General features: G+C 42.0%; 1 protein-coding gene across 1 annotated transcript in view; it reads right to left on the bottom strand.

Annotated features, from left to right (window-relative positions):
* Positions 1-20,709, bottom strand: part of SHANK2 (SH3 and multiple ankyrin repeat domains 2) — a 569,301-nt gene that overhangs the window by 324,911 nt on the left and 223,681 nt on the right. The window contains exon 12 of the mRNA XM_065403513.1: positions 17,350-17,463. Coding sequence (XP_065259585.1) covers positions 17,350-17,463 — 114 coding nt within the window. The remainder of the gene's footprint in view (positions 1-17,349; positions 17,464-20,709) is intronic.

Genomic DNA, 20,709 nt, shown 5'->3' with positions numbered 1-20,709 from the left:
CATCATTCACAGTGGCATGAGTCATTGGCATTCATTATTATGACACATTGAGTTGACTGTGCCTATAAACAGCAAGACCAGAAATTGAAAAATATATTTTCATGCTCAGTAAGATTAAATTCTAAATCAGCTTCTGAATACATCTATTTATCCACCACCCAAACCCCTTCTTCAGTTCATAGCTATTTCATAGTAGTGCTGTGTTTGAACTCAGGGAACAAGTTCGCTATGCAAATAGTCTGCAGATTATGTATTTACTCTATCTAGTGTGTAACATTTGCAATATATATTAAAACACCTATTCTTCCTCTTAAATGAATCCTTGGTAATGGGGGAAACTAATGTCAAAACCAAGGCTACAAAGTACCATGTTCAAGTTCTCTGTACTACATTATCAGACACACAAATGTGTCCAATAGCATAACAGTACATTTATACACTGGTCATGTATTTTACATAATATCATAAAAATGAGCAGTTATATGACTGTATAATGCAACATTCAACTAGTTGGCACACAAAAGATAATAAAGTTCTACCTTTGGGGGTTTTCTGTTAATCTTTACTTCACAAACTGTAGAGCTGTTTGTTTGTTTGTTTGTTTTTTAAATTACTACTTCACTCATTTTGTACAAGAAATTATGTAAATAAAACACAGAGGGAAGAATACACTATATTATGTTTGATAAACTGTTGCTGTGTTGTATAGGGAATTACCACAACTCCTTTTATTATTGCCAGGAGTTATATCAATAATTTCTAACCCAAAACATTGAAAATCTCTTAAATCTCCTCCTCTCTTTGGATTAGGTCTGGTTCCCTTGTTCTGCATAACATTTGATTAACAGGTGCTACAGGCATGAGCTGCGGTTGAATGGATTCAGTTATCTTTCCTGTAACTGATCAAATTATTTGTTGCAAATAAATGACCAGACAACTTTAACTCTGTTTTCTGTTGGTAAATTGTTCACAAAATCATCGTGATTTCTACAACCATATTTGGTAATTCCTGCATAGTTTATGTGTTGGCAAATTATGCCCTTTGCATATTTGCCGTATATGATTCCATTCTCTGACAGGCTTACACTTCTGGATTATTGAAACTTTCTAAATAGGAGAAAAATGAATGGCAAATAGTCATGTTCATGTACAAATTCCCTTGTTCACACATACCAATAAGGCTAATCCTATAGTTCCTGATTCAAAGCCCAGGAAAATCAATGGGAGTTGTTCAAATAACTTCAGTTTAATATGGATCAGACCCATAAACAGAGCCAATTCCCCAAACTTCTGTGCAAACAAAATTCTGTTTATGTGAATGGTTATGAATAACATGGTCAAACTCAACAGCTAATTGAAATTCAAACAAATGTTCATGCATACTGTTTTGGAAATATTCACTAAGCTCTAGCTTTTACTGAAAAACAAATAAGAACTTGTCCATGGTTTAAGACTATCAATTTTGATTTGATATTCTTTTTTGACTATTTAAGAATATACTCAACCATACCATTTTACTAATTCTTCTAGAAAACTAAACTTCAGAGGTAAATTTAGGCCTCAGTCCTATAATGAAGTCAATGGAGCTCAGAGGGCAGAGATCTACCTATATGATTTTCAGTTCAGAATGAGAGCCTTAATTGGTGTGTAAACAAATACCAAACATAATCTAAGTTTTTTTTATGACCCAACATAAATTTGCTCATTTTCATGATATTGCTATTGTAACACTGACAGACCCCGGTCGTCAGCAGGCAGGATCAACCCGGGGACCTCTAGAGCTTAGTGCATTAAGACTCTACCGCATGAGCTAAAAGCCAACTGGCTGTTAGTGAAGGCTGTAGAGCAGACTCATTTTATCTCTCTCTTTAAGTGGTCTCAGTGCCACTAGATGGGACACAACACCACACCCAGGAGGTGTGTGGGATACACTATGATCAGTCATTGGCAACTAAAATATTCTGAACTAATTCTCCTGCCATTGATAGATCACTTACCCAGAAGGAAGAGCAAATGTATTTTCTACTGCCTTTGGTTATAGGCAAAGGCCAAGGACAGATTCTCAAATCATTTTAAGATCTGAGGCTGTAGTCAAAAACCAGCAGAGTGGGAATGTCCAGTCACTGCTATCCAGGCCCATTTTCTTATATCACTCTTATAACTCCGCTCCTCTGTGAGCAGATGCCCTATCACCTTCTTTAAATTCACAAAGATTATGTCTCATAGAATTAGTCAGGATTTTGAAAGTGTTTTCTTTTAAATGCAGCCCCCACTGTTATCAAGCCTTTTATTTTGGATGACTCAGATGGCTGAAAGAAGATAAAGAAACAAATGTTTTGCCTAGAATTAGAAAAATCATGGATTTATGAACATGTCAAAGTAATCATCACTCTGGGATTTGTTCTGCTGTACTCTAATGTACTCTACTGACATTGTCCACTGAAGTAACTAATTGCCTAAGAAGTGTTAGGCTACATAGTTTCAAGACACAAGACACCTAGTACTTACAATTTACTCAACATTGGTTTATAAATAGAATGGTTTTAATAGAAGTTCTATTCTCATATAAATACCATTTGAATAGGCATGTATATGAAAGTGAAATATGGTTAAGCAAATCATAAAAGGACAAATTCTAGGGCTTTTTCAGGATAAAAACAGCAGCTAAGGCCAACTACTACTATAATTTTAAATAAAGGGTTCATGTAAAGACCAGTTAAGATCCAATTACAATGTCTTGTGTGAGATCTGTATTTGTGAAAAAAGGAATTATTAGACTAGACAGATTTGAAAGACTGATATCAAAATAAATGTTCATCATCCTTTCCTAAATACTCCGAAATCCAAGAAGAGCAGAATCCTCCGATTTGGCTATCATCGATGATGGAGAATGTCAAATAATTAAAACCAAATACAGGCTAAAATTAGCATTTTTAAGTACTGAAGTGATATGGAGTAATATCTTTGAGTAACAAAGTTTGAATACAATAATCCTTCCTAATATGCTGTGATACAGGAGGGCCAGGGAGCAGTGGGAGAGTGGTCGAGGGGAAGTATATAAGCCCTAGACTAATTAAGGCATGGTTCCCTGTAGACTAGGGAAGGTTGCTACAGGTTAATTGGAGCACCTGTAGTCAATTAAGGCCCTGTTAGCAACCTAATAAAACCCCCTGCTTCAGGCAGTCAGGGTAGAAGGAGTAGAACTTGGAGGTGTGCGGTGAGGGTAAGAAGATCAGAAAACTGGAATAAGGGAGACCCTGCCCCAGCAGGGGAGACTCCCTCCCCCAGTGTTTAAAGACTGAAGGTACCCCACTGAAGAGGGTAAGAACTTGCAGGGGTTGAGAGGGCTGGGGCTCAGAGTAAGGAGCAAACCTAGATCCCTCCTCTACTTCCCTCCTTTACCACCTTCCTGGGCCACTAGTGGGGCCCTTGGTGCCCCAAGAGCAGGGGCAAGGGGTGGCATCTTAGCCCCCCCACCAGGAAAAGTGCAGGACCCACTAGACTACATAGGCCATCTTGTCACAATGCACATAAAAACCTGCTTCTCTATCCCCAATCTCTGAGCAAAGATTTAATAAGACTTCATTATTTTTATATAATATGGTACATTTGCTTACTAGTTCAGTATGAAATTTTATACACCATGAAACTGAACTGAAATGTAATGTTAAAAGTAAATATGCAAAGTAAATTTAATGATATATAATCCTTGCTATTTTAGGCCCTGATCCTGCAAAGACACTTGTACTTGATTAACGTTATGCACATTGACTTTAATGGGACTACTCACAGGGGCTAATCCTCAGCTGGTGTAAATTGTCATGGCTCCATTACATCCCCAGAGTGTGTAAAGTTACATCTGTACACATGATTTTGCAGGTTCAGGGCCTTATTCTGTTGGAATCACTCATTTCCTAATGTAAAAATGTTGCCATTCACAATAGGGTGTCATCATCATGAATGAGAAATTAACAAGCTTCTCCTTGCTGATAGCTTACGATGTAACTTTCTACAGAAAAGATAGGAAGTATAGTAAGAGACCACATGGCTTAACCGGGAGATCTACAAAGACCTGAAACCCAAAAAAGTCATACAAAAAGTGGAAACTAGGTCAAGTTACAAAGGATGAGTATAAAAAAACCAAGTATTTGTAACTGTGTTGGGCCCAGGGTATGAGACAGACAAGGTGGATGAGGTAAAAATGTTTCTCGGATCAACTTCTGTTGGTGAGAGAGACAAGATTCTGAGCTTATACCATGCTCTTTTTCAGGTCTGGGAAATGTACTCAGAATGTCTCAGACAACTACAAATCGGAACAGATTATTTAGCATAAGTAGTTAACACATGTTAAGGGACCATTGGAGGTGTAGTGGCCTGTTAACACTCCTCCAGTCACAGGATGAAAAAGAGAGGCCAGGGACAGGTTTAATGGGTTATAGATTGTTGTAATAAGCCAGAAATCCAGTGTCTCTATTCAGCCCATGGTTTTTAGTGTCTAGCAAAGTTAGACATGCCTATCATAACATGCGGCACACCTCATCCAGTGCACTAAATGCCCCAGTAACAACTACGTAGGTGAGACAAGAGAAGCACTATGCTCTTAAATGAACTTGCATGGAAAAATTATAAAAGACAAAAACACCCTATCACATGTGGGTGAAGGCTTTTTGCAAAGCAATTACTCTACATCTAACGTCTTAGTCCCCATCCTCAATGGAAACTTGAACCACTCCTTCAACCAATGAGCCTGGGAGCTTAAATACATAACTTTGCTAGACACTAAAAATCATGGACTGAGTAGAGACACTGGATTTATGGCTTATTACAACACTCTATAACCCACAAAACATCTACCCAACCTTACTGTCAACCCCCAGGACTAAAGAGATGTTAACTGCCACTTAACCTTGAATGGTCCCTTGAAATTTGTTTTATCTATTTATGCTAAACAATCTGTTCCAGCTTGTATTTAGCTGTGACACTGAGTACATTCCCTAGACTTGAAGTAGAGATCTGTATAAGCTCAGAAGCTTGTCTCTCTCACCAACAGAAGTTGGTCCAATAAAAGATATCACCCATCCTCTTGCTATCCAAACATAAGCATGTAGGGACAAAATTAGAAAGCCACTGTACAAAATGAGATTAAACTTGCTGGGGACATAAACAGTAAGAAGAAAACATTTTACAAATGCATTAGAAGCAAGAAGACAACCAAGGAAAGAGTATGCCCCTTATTCAATGAAGAGGGAAAGACAATAGCAGAAAACACAGCAATGGCTGAAGCGTTAAATGCCTTTTTTGTTTGTTTTTACCAGAAAGGTTAGCAGTGATTGGATGACTAATAGTGCACACATCAGTGTAAATGTGATAGAATCTGATGCTAAAATAAGGAAAAGAAAGTTAAGACTTAGGGCTTGTCTACACTTACTGGGGGACCAACGAGTGGTGATCAATGCATCAGTCGATTTAGCGGATCTTGACTAGACCCGCTATATCGACTACAGATCGCTTTCCCGTCGACTCCAGTACTCCACCGGATCGAGAAGAGTATGGGGAGTCGATGGGAGAGTGTAGTGTGGGCCCCGCGGGAAGTGGATCTAAGCTATGTTGATTTGAGTTACACTATTCACGTAGGCCAGACATATATCGGTATAACTATATTGCTCAGGGGTGTGAAAAATCCATACCCCTGCGTGATGTAGTTATACCAACCCAACCCCCCACATAGAAAGTGCTATGTTGATGGGAGAGCTTCTCCTGCCAACATAGCTTCTGCCTCTCAGGGAGGTGGATTGACTACCACGCAACAGGAGAGGTGACAGGAGAAGCTCTCCCATTGGCAGAGTAGTGTCTTCACTAAAGGTTTAGTAAGACTTTTGATACGGTCTCATGTGACCTTGTCATTTGTAAACTAGGGAAATATAGCCTAGGTGAACCCACTATCAGGTGGGTGCACAACTGGTTGGAAAACCATACTCAGTAATTATCAATAGTTCAGTCAGGGTGGAAGGGCATATCAAGTGGGTCCTGCAGGCATCTGTTCCGGGTCCATTTCTATTCAATATCTTCATAAATGATTTGGATAATGGGATAGAGAATACACTTAAAAGTTTGCAGATGATACCAAGATGGGAGGGATTGAAAGCACTTTGCAGGACAGTATTAGAATTCAAAACGTCTTCACAAACTGGAGAAATGGTGTGAAATAAATAGGATGAAATTCACTAAGGACAAATGCAAAGTACTTCACTTAGGAAGGAATAAGCAATTGCACAAATACAAAACGGGGAATGACCATCTAGGAAGGAGTACTACAGAAAAGGATCCCATTCAATCCTACAGTTCTATGATTCTACAGTTAGAACATATTCTTCTGTAATTTATTTGTTTTACAAATTAGCACAAGTTAGACCAATGGAGACATTAGCAACACAATCAATTATTATATGGAAAATCTGTTGAGTGGGATTATTGCTTTATTGATTTAGTTAAATGTTTATATAATGCTTTGAAGATATAATGGTAAAATATTATTCCTAGATTGTTCACACAGTGCATAACAGCGATGGTGCTCTTAAACTCTGATTTAGCCTGAAGCATATTGTAACAGGCCAGAAATTGAAGCCTTAACTCCTCACAGGCCTAACTCACCCTGTGATCACCCTCCCTGCCTCATATCTTCTTGGTTGTTCTAAGCAGCAGTTCAGAAGGCAGTTTTTTATACACACACACACACACACACACACACACACACACACACACACACACACACACACACACACACACACACACACACGATGTATGATTAAAATATGACCATATCTATCATTGTTGCTACCACTGTTACTTCATATAAAATTTGTTGCAATTATGTATGTCATGTAAAGTATCAATGGAAAAGTTACAATCCAATATGATTATCCTGTTTGTATGCCTGTATCATCTTTGTATTTAAAGTTATGAATATTGACTGTGTACCAGTATTTCAAATGTGTTTGCTCCTGAGGTAACACACACAAGGTAATTTTCATCCACTCCGGCCAGCACATTGTGAATGGACTATTCAAGTTGATGGCCCACTAAAGGACACACAACTTTCAAAACAGACCATAGAAGAAGCCTGTCCTTGCCCGATGGGCCTTCCTGTGGATGTTTTAGCCAGAATGAGTAATGGCTGCTCCTATGATTCATCAAAGCATGCAAGGGCATGTGACTTGATCTGAAGTCCATCTTGTGTCTTTAATTTTCCACAAACTAAGACTGAGAGCATCCCTCCACATGGGATAAGGGAGAAGGTATAAAAAAACCCTGGAAGTATCTCCATTTTGTCTCTTTCCTTCTCTGATCTCTGGACTATGGATATCCACTAAAAGGAGCATTCCAACCAATGGTCTGTGGCAGGGGTGAAAGTAACTCCGGACACTTAATGGAAGGGGTGGGGCTGGGGGTCAGTATCCCCCTGCCAGCCCTTCCAGGCTGCCTGGCCCATGCCGCCCAGGGCTCCAGTAGCGATTTAAAGGGCCGGGGGCTCCGGATGCCACTGCTGAGGCAGCGGCGTCTGGAGCCCTGGGGCAGCTGCTCCCTTTGCCCCCCACCCCGCCCATCAGCGGCCGACGGGGGGGGGCAAAAGGGGAAGGGACGTTAAAGTGCTGCAGGGTCCTTTGCGGCAGCGCTTTAACGTGGCTGCCTTCCCCCCCCTACCCCCCGGTCGGTGGCCCTGCTGGTAGGGCTGCTGACTGGGGGGAGAGGGGGCGCAGCAACGTTAAAGCACTGCCGTGGGAAAGGACTGTCCTGAAAGTGCTGCTGTGGCAGCGCTTTAACTTCCCTGCCCCTTTTGCCTCCCCTGTTGGCAGCCCTGCCGGTACGGACCCTACGAGCAGGGCTGTCAACGGGGGAGGCAAAAGGGGCAGGGACATTAAAGCGCTGCTGTGGGCTGGGTATGGGCCAGTGCAGGTTCTTACCGCTATGCCGTACCAGCTCACTTTCACCCCGGGCTGAGAACAGTCTAATCTTTTGGAAGTTACCAAAGACTTTACAAGCCAGCAGTTTATGCCATCGCTACTTCAAACCTTATGCAAGAACTCTGCAGTGGTTGTATGTACTTGGTTCCTTTAATCATTTTAACCCTCTCCTCTTTCTTTTCTCTTATAAATAAAACTTTAGATATAAAGGATTGGCAACAGTGTGATTATTGGGTAAATTCTGAGCTATATATTGACATGGCTATGTAGTTGGTCTCTTAGGATTAGAAGAACCTTTTGTTTGATGAAATTGGTTTTAAATAACTACTCATCATTAAGGCTAGTGTCCGGGTGGTGAAACAAGAGCTGGGATACCTAAGGAGATTGCATTTCTAACTTCTTGTTAACCATCGTGGTGAGACAGAAGTTTACTTTTGTTACTGGATTGGTAAATCGCATGGAAGAATAACCAGGAGTTTGGGGTGGGTCTGGCCCATTTGTCCTGAATCTGGTATTCTCAGCTGTGACCCACTGAGACATGACATTACGTCACCCTCTCTGCCTCATACCTTCTTGGTTGTTCTAAGCAGCAGCTCAGAAAGCAGTTTTACATATTTTATATTTATGCTTGCTACCTGCATTTTTGCTGCCATGACCAAATGATCCCACACTTTAACGATTACTTTTGCAAATTAGATAAAATGGGAAGATTAATGGAAAATGCCAAAGCCCAGCCTTATTAGGAGCATGAAAATAGCACAACTGCACTTGGATTTTCTGAGACACTGAAGAGTTTGTACTCTTCTATACAGAAGCTAGGTGGACGTTGAGATAAGGGGCAGAAAGAATCATGGAAGGGAAGACACATGCTTACGTGACTGACTCACCACTGCAAAAATCCCAGCTCTATTTGAAAAGTATAATGTCCAAAGAGTAGCCTATTCTTTGATCTTATTTTTATATTTCTCCTTAGTTCATATTTATTTTTAGTTTATTTCAGTTCTTTAGGGAATTATACTACCCTTTTTCAGCTGATTAGCGACATTCATAAGTGGCTCTTAGCAACCGTGAAAATCAGAGTGAAAAGGTTGAGGTGCATCTCAGCTGAGAAGTAGGGACAGCCCAACAATTATACGAATAAAAATGTATGTCTGCCGAGTTAAAAGATATAATTGACATTAAATTCAGATGTATGCTTAGAAACAAAATTCTCGGGCCTACATTTTGCTTCTCAGAAGCCACAGGCTTAGATTCGTTTGGGTTATTTTTCATGTTTCTTTCTAAATAAGACTTAATCCTCATAGTTCCATGATGTTCAGGAGAATTGGATGGATTAGGAGATTATTCAGGGAAAACAGAATCTTCATACTTCTAGGTTACACCTATGAACTTAACTCAGGTCATTAGTGAAAGAAAACCACTATACTTTGAGGCATGTTAAGTGAACTGTGGAAAACAGGTTGGTAGTCTCAGTTCATCTTGCAGTGGACAGGTCACCTCACAAATATTACCATCATAACAGACACTTTTGTTAAGTCTCACTAGAAAGACCAGTGACTGAACAAGTGTGGATACCTCTCTCACCCGTACAGACTCATTCAATCAGAGATGATTACATTGGCAGGGTTGAGGGGGAAGCATACACTGTTCAATGTCTTATCTGGTAGGTAAGTAAACTGAGGCTTTGCATTACCTATACTGTCAACCCAGTTCATGAGCCATGAATTCACTAGAAGCCCTTTCCCAAACTGCTGTTTATCATAGAGAACTGCTTTGTCGAGCTAGGCTAAGATGCAAAAACTTACTGTTGTAGGTTCATTCATTAAACTCCCATTACTTGAGGCAAAGCTGGAATTGATACTGCAGTCTCAGCTACAAAGGGTTGTCAGAACTGCTTGAACATGAGTGCATTGAACTGCTAAATCAGCTGCTTTTTTGTTGACGGGCTTGCCAACGCACCTCCAATCTAGTCCCCTTACCCACATCACTGCTCCCAATCTACCCAGATATGAAAGATTTGTTTTTCCATGTTCTAATGTAGAACAGCTCTAAGGTAACACCAATAGCTTATGTAAATGTGGTTTAAATCATATTCCTAAGCTTTTTTTCAAGTCACAAGACTGGTGTACAGTATCCTTGCATGAGATTACTGTGTATAGTGCTTTGACATCCACATATAATATTGCAAGTGCACATTTTGCTTCTGGTACTATTTAATATCCTTTTGTAGAACAGACCTTTATATACAGATAAAATTGTTTTCAGGACTTTCATAGAAAAAACCCACCAAGGTTTTAATTTAATAAACTACCAAGGGTCATATAATACAGAGTAATTTATATACTAAAGGGTCATATACTTTATTGCTTCTGTTGGCCAGGTTCATTGCTCCAACTGTTCTACCCTCCTAACCCCCCCCTATTTCAGTGATTCCCTTCAAACCCCAACCCCTTCCTTCATGACAGGGGCTCTTGGTGCCCCCCCATCTCCTCCTATCCCCATACCAGGACTCCTATTTTTGACCTCCATGTCAGGAGCTCAGTGTGCCCCCTTCCTCCCATGCCAGGGGCTCTGATTTCCACCCTGGGTGCTCTCCCAATTCCTCCTCCCCTGGTGTTGTGTACCACCCCTCATTCCAGAAGCACTGTGTGCCCCCAGTTTCTCCTTTTCCCCTCATTCTTATTTCTTTTTTTTCCATCTAGGCCTATTTGGTCCTCATGTACATGATGGATGCACAAAGGGGATCCATCTAATAAACTAAAAGGACCTCCTCCACCCCCCACACCCCCATTCAGAGGGGAAGGACCTGGGGGGGGGGGGAAGGGAGAAACAGGGATCAACTGATTCCAGGGACAACAAATGAAAAAATAGGGATGGGAGTGAGGGTCATAGATTTACACTCAGGGTACCAGAGGGGGACACCAAACAGACCCACTGGGGACAGCACCCACTCCTAGAAAGAGCCCAGAGAGTTAGTGAATGGCACCCAGAGGACACATGAATGGACAAGTGCACAAAATTGAGCCCCACAGTCCAAGTTGCATGACATCCCCCCCACCTAACCCCTTCCTCCTTGATTGATACATGGCCAATACCAGGAGAATGTTGATGAGGAGATCCTGTGACTTCATGTGGCCATGGATACGGAGTATACAAGATAAATCTTTAGCATGTCAACATTTTATATTGTATTGGGATTAAGGGCAGAGCTGAGCTGTGGGGTGTTTTTATGATGGAAGATGTTAAGGGCTCACATCAATCATTTCTTTGATCTTTAGACAATTACAGAGATGGTTGAAGCTCCTGCTGTGTCTGCTAACCAGAGACAAGGGGCTCTCTCTCTCCCCATTTCCAGTTTATAACTGAATTAATTGGGTTCTGCCCACTGATGCCTAGAACATTCTCTGAATATTTGGAATTGATCAAATGTGCCATCACTAGTTATGCAACCAAAGAAATGCAATCAAGTTGAGTGTCTACTCGATCAACAATTGCTACAGGAATAGAAGGATCTTAGTTTTATTGTACCAATGTTCATGTTTCCTTCATTGAGAAATGAACTCCCAACTGACCTTATTCAAAAAAAGTGGTTCTGGGCACAAGACTCCTTACTAGAAACTCCTCATTTCTAATCCCAGATCCAACATTGCCTCCCCTATGTCCTTCAGCAAGCCACTTAAGCCAAATTTTAAAAAGCATCCACTATTGTGGGTGCCAAACATGACACACCCACACTGAAATCTGATTCTTCAGAGGTGCTCAGCAATTGCAGCTTTAACTGAAGCCAGTGCAAGGCTACTATAGCCTGTGTATAAAGCCTTAGGTCCAGAAGTCATGAGATGAAGGACAAATCTGAATTTTTATTTTAAAAACATTTTCCAGGTCTCATAATAGTGAAGAAAAGTTTAAAAACCATGACTCAAGTGTAACCAATGCAGTGACATCTGCTTAAGTGTGCAGATAGTCTGAACTGATAGCTCTATGAGGGGTGAACTGCCTCATGCATCTCAATGGGGCATAAATTTCAAGACCCACTGTTCTGGGAACCCTCACCAAAACCATGGGCCATAGCGCAGGGAGGGAGCAACTGGGAAGAGCCACGTCATGGTGTGCATAGAGCCTCAGATTGTGTTAATCTGGGCTAGAGTCATTGAGGACAGTTCTTACATTAGGGCAGACCTCCAGCTGTGGCACATGGCGGGGGGGAGGGGAGAGAAAAACAGTCACAGGCAGCACTGGTGGTTTCACAATGCCTAGTCCACTCCTATGGAAGGGTCTCAATAGTGATATGGCTGCCCAAGGTGTGAACATGTTGTCTGTAGGAGGGAGATTTTATATCAGCATTGCAAAAACGATCTGCCCATACCATTTTATTGAGAATGTAATGTTTAATTGCAGTTTGTTTTTCCACAAATAAGCTCTCTTTCGCTCATTTGTGGCATGCCAGTGACAAGCTATTATTAAACATTATTATCTAAACTTAATGGAGAAGGCAGGTTACTTGAAGAAATGTTCTGAGATCCCATTTATAGAAAATGCTATGAAAAAAATCAGTTACTGTGCTGTTGGATGAAAAAAACGTGCTGAATTCTGCAGTGCAATTTGGGAAACAGAGAATTTTTTTTTCCTCTAAAGAACTGGCATGAAATCTCTGCTACTTTGCACCGTCTATGGTGTGAGTTCTCACAACCTGTGCAGGTTTGTGACACTTCTTAGCTAATGTCCTTTAAACAGTCCCAGAAAATAGAATTTAATTTGTAATCCTTTCACCATACTTATTAACTTTTTTCCTATCCGATTTTTGCATTTTTACTCTATGGGAGTACGGACTGACTTCTGCCTGTAAGGCAGTCAGCTTACATTGCATTTGTTTCATGTGCAGAAAGGAAATGAAATAACTGCATATGATAAATTAAGTCATCAACTGCTTTCAATCCCTATCATACTTCAGTAATCATAGCGTTCTAATACATCACATTTTTCTGATGCATCACTGGTGAACCCTCATGTCCTTACTGATTCAGTAGTAAGAATAATTTCAATATATAGTATTTTACACAATGAAGTATTTGTTCATTCAGACTCCAAGAGGGTGAGTATGTTTTCAAAATTACCTACAAAACCCACATGTGAGTGCACAACTTCACAGACAATTATAGAAAATTTGTCCAATATGTTTATCAAATTATTTTTCCATTCCCAAAGAGAACAGTGTATATTTAAAGATTATTTAGTGCCAAAAATACTGCATACAATTCTGGTCATTCATGTTCAAGAAACATGAATTCAAACTGGAACAGGTGCAAAGAAGGTCTACTGGAATGATCAGGGGAACGGAGAGCCTAAAAGAACTTGGATTGTTTAGCTTTGCAAAACAAAGGCTGACGGGATATGATTGCGCTCTATAAACATATCAGGAGATAAATATCAGGGAGGGAGAAGAGCTAGTTAAGTTAAAGGACAATGTTGGCACAAGAATAAATGGGTATAAACAGTTTATGAACAAATTTAGGTTGGAAATCAGAACAAGGTTTTTAATCATCAGAGAGTGAGGTTCTGAAACACCCTCCCAACATGAATAATGGAGGCAAATAGCCTAGACAATTTTAAGATGGCACTTCATAAATTTATGAACAGGATTAATATAACTGTGATAGCAGGATATTGACTCAATGACCCAGGATGTTCCTTCCAGTCTTATGTCATGTCATCAGTGCAGTAGGATACACAAAGACAATGTTTCTGCCCTGAAAGAACTTACAATCAAAAAGAGAGAGAAAACAGGATGAACCAGGAAGTATAAAGATGGGGACAGCATAGGCACGAATACTGCAACTGCATATTCACAGATGGACTCCTGAAACTCCATGGAGACCCACTGACTTCACCAGGTTCTGCAAGGGTATAGAGGTCCACCCACATGGATCCAGTTGCAAGACTAGAACCTTAGGGCTAGATCCACAAAGGGGACTTAAATGAGCAGCATTTCAACACTGAATCTAGGTGCTCTTCTGCCTAGTAGAATCCACAGCCCCAAGTTAGACTCCTAGGCTCGCTATACAATGGATGGGGAGAGTTAGGCACCTAACAATGGGATTCACAAAAGCCAGCAGGCTGAGAAGGGAGCCACCTAAACTAGCCAGCAGAAAATCCCAAGGAGGGGTAACAGGACCATGGGCAGCCAGACCTAGTAGTTGGAGTGAGAGTCTACAGTCGTGGGACAGGAGTTAAGGGTCTTCTGGGTCAGGATACCAGGAGCAGTAGACAAACTGGAGATCAAAATCACAAGTCAGATGCCTGGAAATCAGTGTGGGGGCACAGCCAGGGCAGAGTGGAGCCCAGTTGTTTGAACAGCTTCCTGTTCCTGAAGAGGTCCAAGTGGGCTAATCACCCACTCTGGAACTCCACCAATTGGACCTCAGGGATGGACCCTCACGCTGGGTCCTAGGTCAGCAGTTGCCAGCGGGCTGCCAGATGGAGGATTAGAATGTGGCCTCTCACATAAATCCTGTGGGCTTGGGTTTGAGACCTGTGGATCATTACAAGGGGTTGTCTCTCAAAGGGAGTTAGGCACTCTAAATCTGGGCTGGAGAGAGGCACCTATCTTTGCTCAGGATTCACAGCTATGAATCCTCTCTTGGAGTTAGGTGCCTAAATCAGGTCAATCCTTTCTCAAGAGAAGTGGTGGTGATGGTACTACCACTGTCCTTATGCCCTATAGCTAAGGATAAGATTTTGTCATGGAAGTCACAGATTCCGTGACTTTCAGAGACCTCTGTGTCAGCTTCAGCCCTGGGTTGGCAGGACCGGAGATATCAGCCTGCAGGGGCCCCACGCCGCTGGACACCACCTGCCCTGGGTCCCCGCAGCTCCCAGGCTATGGCAGCCACGGGTGCTGGAGCCCTCCCGTCCTCCACAATGGGGCCTGGGCTCTCATTCTCCCACCCCCCAACCCTACCCATGGGTCTTGGGCTTCGGTTCTCTCCCCCCATCAGTTCCCCCCCACCCCCCACACGCGCACACACAATTTTAGTAAAAGTCACAGACAGGTTGTGGGCTTCTGTGAAGTTCTGTTTATTGCCCACAACCTGTCGGTTATTTTTACTAAAAAAAAATAACCAATACAAAATCTTAACCTTACCTATAGCTCAATGGCTAGAGTAGTCCCAGATGTGAGAGACCCAGGTTCAAATCCCCACTCTGCCTGATTTGGAGCAAGGATTAGAACCCAGATTACTTATCTCCCCAGTGACAGCAATAGGGTATTCTGGTATCAATTTTTCCTGTTCAATCTGCTCCATTTTGTATAAAATATTTAAATATTAATTGGAGCGGGAACTATAACCTGCAAGCCACTGTGCTTTGAGGTCATTCCCATTCACACTCACTCTCCGGCCCAATGAATATTTAAGTATTCACACTGAAGCCTTTGGAGGAGGGTGGGCTTCAGAGCCCATTTCAAAGTGCTGTCTACACCAATGGTTCCCAAACTTGTTCTACTGCTTGTGCAGGGAAAGCCCCTGGCGGGCCAGGCCATTTTGTGTACCTGCCGCATCCAGTACATCCCTCGGCCTGCACTGCTTCCAGCGGCTCTCATTGGCCTGGAGCAGCGAACCGCGGCCACTGGAAGCCGCGATCGGCCGAACCTGCGGACGTGGCAGGTACACAAACCAGCCCGGCCCGCCAGGTGCTTTCCCTGCACAAGTGGCAGAACAAGTTTGGGAACCACTAGTCTACACAGCTATTTTTAGAGTGCTAGTGCAAGCCTGCTTGCCCAACTCTATCACCCAGGCTGGGAGCTTCTCTGTCACGGGCTGTGTAGATATACCCTAACTCCTATCCCTGAATCCTCATCCCACCCTTCCTTTACATAGTAAAATAATCAAATCCTACAAGACCTCCAGTTTTTCAGCTTTCGTTAATTCTTCAACAGTCTGGATCAGTGTTTCCTTCTCAAGCCTATCCTGTCTACACAAAGGTCATACCTGAACACAAATTATGCACGGGCAGACTATAATCACCTGTGAAATACTGATTTTTTGTATGAATGCCAGTACAAAAATTATATTGTAATGTCTTTACATCCTCAAGAAGTTCTTAATTCACAGATCAATGATCTAACACACCTTAATAGCTCATTTAGACCATTCCGTTGTATCCAGTCCATACTTATTAGATCACTAATATACTCTGGAAGTTGTTCTAGTTCACAGTGAGCATTCAATCTGAATATATGAGCATGTCCATATTCCCTTAAAAATAGGGAAAGTAGCTATGATGCATTAGGTGCATTACTCTTTAAATAAATATTGTAGCCAATTTATTTTTGATTCATGAATGCTGTAATACCTGGAACCATAAACTGTGGTTAAATAAAATTGTCTTTGCTTTATTTATGGCACAACCACATAGTAATGGAGAACTCAGTTCTCTGTACCACAGTTAATAGCAGTATAGCAACACTTTTAAGTGGCCTTTGTACTACGTACGTGGAGTATCCCTTAGAAGCCACAAAAGCTGCAGCTGAACACAGTAACAGAAGGATTAAAGTTCTGATCCTTCACTGAGATTACCACGGGCACAGGTCTGCCCATGCAAAGCTCATTGCAGAATCTGCACCTAAATTTGTTCATTGTTTCTTGCCAAACATCATTGCATAGAATAATACCGGTTTTAATTTTCAAAAACATTAACCAGCATTTGAAACCTGCAAACTAATTTTTTTGCGATTACTGTATTATTTAAAAAAAAAAAAAATACAGCACTCACTCCCCACTTTCTAATTTAAAAAAAAAAAAAAAAAAAAAAAGGGTTCCAGTCAAATCCTAAACCCATCCCTAGGGTTTTTTTTAGTTCCATCACTAACTCTTTGCAAACTAGGGTTTATGAAGATGATCTTTAGACCCTTAATTATAGCTACATCCTCAAAAAGTTATTAAAGGCTCAAAGTAGTGAAAAGGTTTATTATAATAAAATGGCAATTTAACACATTTTGTCACTATCCCAATTTGGGACGCCAACAGTCAAATTTCCTTCAAGTGCTTAATCAACCAGTGAGACTTTTCATACACTATTAGAATATAAAACTACAACATAGTGCCCCCTTAAAAAATGTCTATAATCATTCCCTACCTGAGAGTTATACCAGTACTTTACAGGAGACTGCTTTCTGAAAAAGATTGTTTGGCTTGGACAAAGACCAGGAAAGTTTGATCAATAAACGCATATTCACTGATCTTTATTAAGTGCTCAGCCTTATTTAATTCTTCAATTTCCAGTGTTGCACAATAAGGCCATGTAATATATTCTAATTTAGGCCACCTCAGTGCTCAACTAGACACGTTTCATTTGTTACTGTGCAAATTATTGCTGAATTGTATTCGCTTACCTGGTCTGCTTTCGTTTGGTTTACACTGCACTTCCTCAACACAGTCTGCGGGAAACCATCCAACAAGTCCTCGGGTGCTGCCTTCCCAGAATCCACCTTCACCAATGCTTAAAACTAAATACAAAAGAGAAAGACAAATGGAACGTTAGCTTTTTCATCACTTTTCCTCTGGAATAAACTTAAATTCTAAGATTATTTAGACAATGGCACACCAATGAAAATGAACACAGCACAATAAGCCAAATTCTGCTTCACAAAACACCTGCACAGAATCCCCTGCATAGGTGATTCTCAGGTATTACTACTGGGGATAGGAGTAGGGAGCCCACTGTTGAGACAGAGCTCAAGGTGCACATATGACTCCCAAGGCCACACCATAATCCTTTAAATATACGACTGTATTTCAGCAATACTGATGTTATAAAATCATAAATCTCAGCAACAGGAAAGAATGAGAACTGAAGATGCTGAACTAATAACAGGCTCAGATTCTTGGTAAACTGGGTCTCAAAATTTTTTTGAATTACTCATAAATGTTATCCTTCCTAAGGAAAAAGGAGAGAGTATTTACATTATACAGTAATGAGTTCTTTAAGATGTATAGTCCCTATGGGTGCACCACGTCAGGATGGTCTCTTGGAGATTTTTGACAGCAGTGTCCACAGGTCCACACCTGTGCCCTACACATCCTTGTGCTCCAGTATGAGGGTATATAGGGAAGGGCAAACTTGCTGCTACTTCAGTTCCTTCTGAACCTTAAAGTCCAGAGTCAAAGATCCCAAAGCAAAGGGGAAGGAGAGTGGGTAGTGGAGCACCCTTAGGGCCAACACACCTCAAAGAATGCTAGTTACTGTACAAGCATGCGTCTGATGAAGCGGGTATTCACCCACGAAAGCTTATGCTCCAATATGTCTGTTAGTCTATAAGGTGCCACAGGACTCTACCGCTTTTTACAGATCCAGACTAACACGGCTACCCCTCTGATACTGTACAAGGAAAGTAAACTCTCCTTCTTTGAGTTATTGGTGCTCCACGTTAGGAGATTTCCGAGCAGTACCTCAAATATAGACGAGGGTGTTGAGGCGATTAATTCAGTGCAGCCTTGCCAATGTCCAAGATAGGTACATTCTTGGATAAAACTATGGAGTTAGATTGAGCCCTGGTGAAGTGGCCATTTGTACTAAGTGGGTGACACGCCACCAGAAGTCTCATAACATGCCAGGATGCATCCTGACACCCATTTTGATACACTTTTGGAGGACCCTGGATGCCTTTTCATTCTTTCCGTAAAAGAATTAAAGTCTGGGAGAAGCCCAAAGGGCTTAGTGCTATCAAGGTAGAAGAGACTGGCTTCCTCTCCTGAGAAGTTTGGGGTAAAAAAACTGGCAGTTGAATGTCCTGACTGATTTGGAAATCCGATAAGGCCTTAGGTAGGAAGTGAGAATGGGGCTGTAAAGTCACCTTATCACAATAGAACACCATGTATGGCGGATCAGCCATTAGCACTCCTAGTTCTCCTACCCATCTGTCCGAAGTGATGGTTATGAGGAATGAAGTCTTGAAGCACAAATGAAGAAAATAACAGGTCCCCAAAAGATTCCTCAAGGCATTGAGGATCAAGCTGAGGTCCCCAAGTGGAGAAGGTTCTTTGACATGTGGAAACAGGTTGAACAGAATGAATCTTGCAGCACTAGGGTGAGCGACAACTCACCCTCAGTCGGACAGTGGAACACTGTAATGGCAGCTAAGTGAACCTTAACTGAGGTCAGTGATAGAGCCATGATTTTTAAATTTAGCACGTAATTGAAAATGCGCGTGAGGAGAGACCCAAGAGGAGATTATGGATCATTGGACAAATCAGCTTCAGAAACTATTCCACTTCTCTAGGTGAGTTTTCCTTGTGGCAGGTTTTCAGCTTTCCATCAGCATTATTTGGACCTCTAGACACCAGTCTCCTTCTATGTCAGAGTGTCGTCAAGGAGCCAGCCCTTTAGGTGGAGACACAAGATGTTGGGGTGAGTCTTGGTGCTGGATTCCTGGGTCAGGAGGTCTGCTGTCAGAGGAAGGCAAAGAGCCCATCGCAGGAACTGTGTTGGCCAGACCTAGGTGGCCATGATAGTGTTCTAAGGATGGACACCCATCTCTCGTTTCAGCTTGTTCAGGAACTTAAGGAGCAATGGCATTAGGGAGTAAGCATACAGCCAGATACAAGGCCAAGAGGAGCATCTCCCAGTGACTTGGAAGCATGCCCTCCCCTTGAGCAGAGATGCCGGCAATTCCTGTTGAACAGTATCACAAAAAGAGCTCTCTCTTTGAGGAGCCCCTGGTGAGACAAATTTCCTGAAATACTGTGTTCTTCATGGAAAACCCTGCTCAGGGAGTCAGCTGCAGTGTTCTGTAACCACAGTAGGTTAAACTGAGATTTCTAGGACATGAGATATGCACCAATTCCATAATTTTATGGACTCTGTGCATAGGGACTGAGATCTTGCTCCCCTTGGTGTTTTATATAATATACTGCAGCCCTGTTGTCCAGCATTACTTTGACTAGGTGACCTCTGATGCTGGGTAGGAAATGACAGCATGCGTACCCAAGTACTTGGAGATCCAGAATGCTGATATAGAGGAAAAACAGCGCTGAGGGTCCATTTGCCTTGACCTGAAAATTCTTGGAAATGGGTGCCCCAACCTAGCAGGGAGGGGTTTGTGCTGATATTGGGGCGGGGGGAGGAGAAGAGATGCAAACACAGAATTCCCACACAGGCCTTTTGAGGATCCTTCCTCCAGTCAAGGGACTCAAGAACTCTCCAAGGTATTGCCACTGGTTTGAACAGCTTGTGCTTGGTCGGGATGTAGACAGATCTGCATCATGCTTGGAGACACCGAGAGCATAGCCCTGCAAGGGGCGTTATGAATGTACAGGCTGCCATGTGGCCCAGGAGTTGAAGTCATATCCTTGCTGTGGTTTGAAGGTTCTGTTGCAGTGTGCAAATGAAGGTGGACATCATAGAAAACCAGTCCATAGGCAAGTACTCTCTGGGAAGTGTGGTGTCCAGAGTGGCTCTAACAGATTCTATTCATTGTATAGGTGTGAAAGCAGATTGCTCCATGCTGGGTTGGAGGCCCAGAGTGTGGAACAGGGATAGGGCCTTGTTGGTTGTGAGCTATACCTTGAGAAAGGAGCAAGATCCAGTTGCTGAGACAGGGGAAGACCATTATTCCCATCTGATGAAGATGGACTGCAATGGTCGATAGGACAGTTGAAAGGGCAAAGGTTCGGACATGGTACTGATAGTGGTCTTTGCCAATGATGAATCATGGGATGTATCTGTGGAAAGGCTGCATAGCTATATGAAAGTA

Source organism: Emys orbicularis, chromosome 4 (assembly GCF_028017835.1).
Source record: "Emys orbicularis isolate rEmyOrb1 chromosome 4, rEmyOrb1.hap1, whole genome shotgun sequence".
In the NCBI taxonomy this organism is placed as follows: Eukaryota; Metazoa; Chordata; order Testudines; family Emydidae; genus Emys; species Emys orbicularis.
Note: the sequence above shows the minus strand (reverse complement) of the source record. Positions and strands in the feature narration are given on the sequence as shown.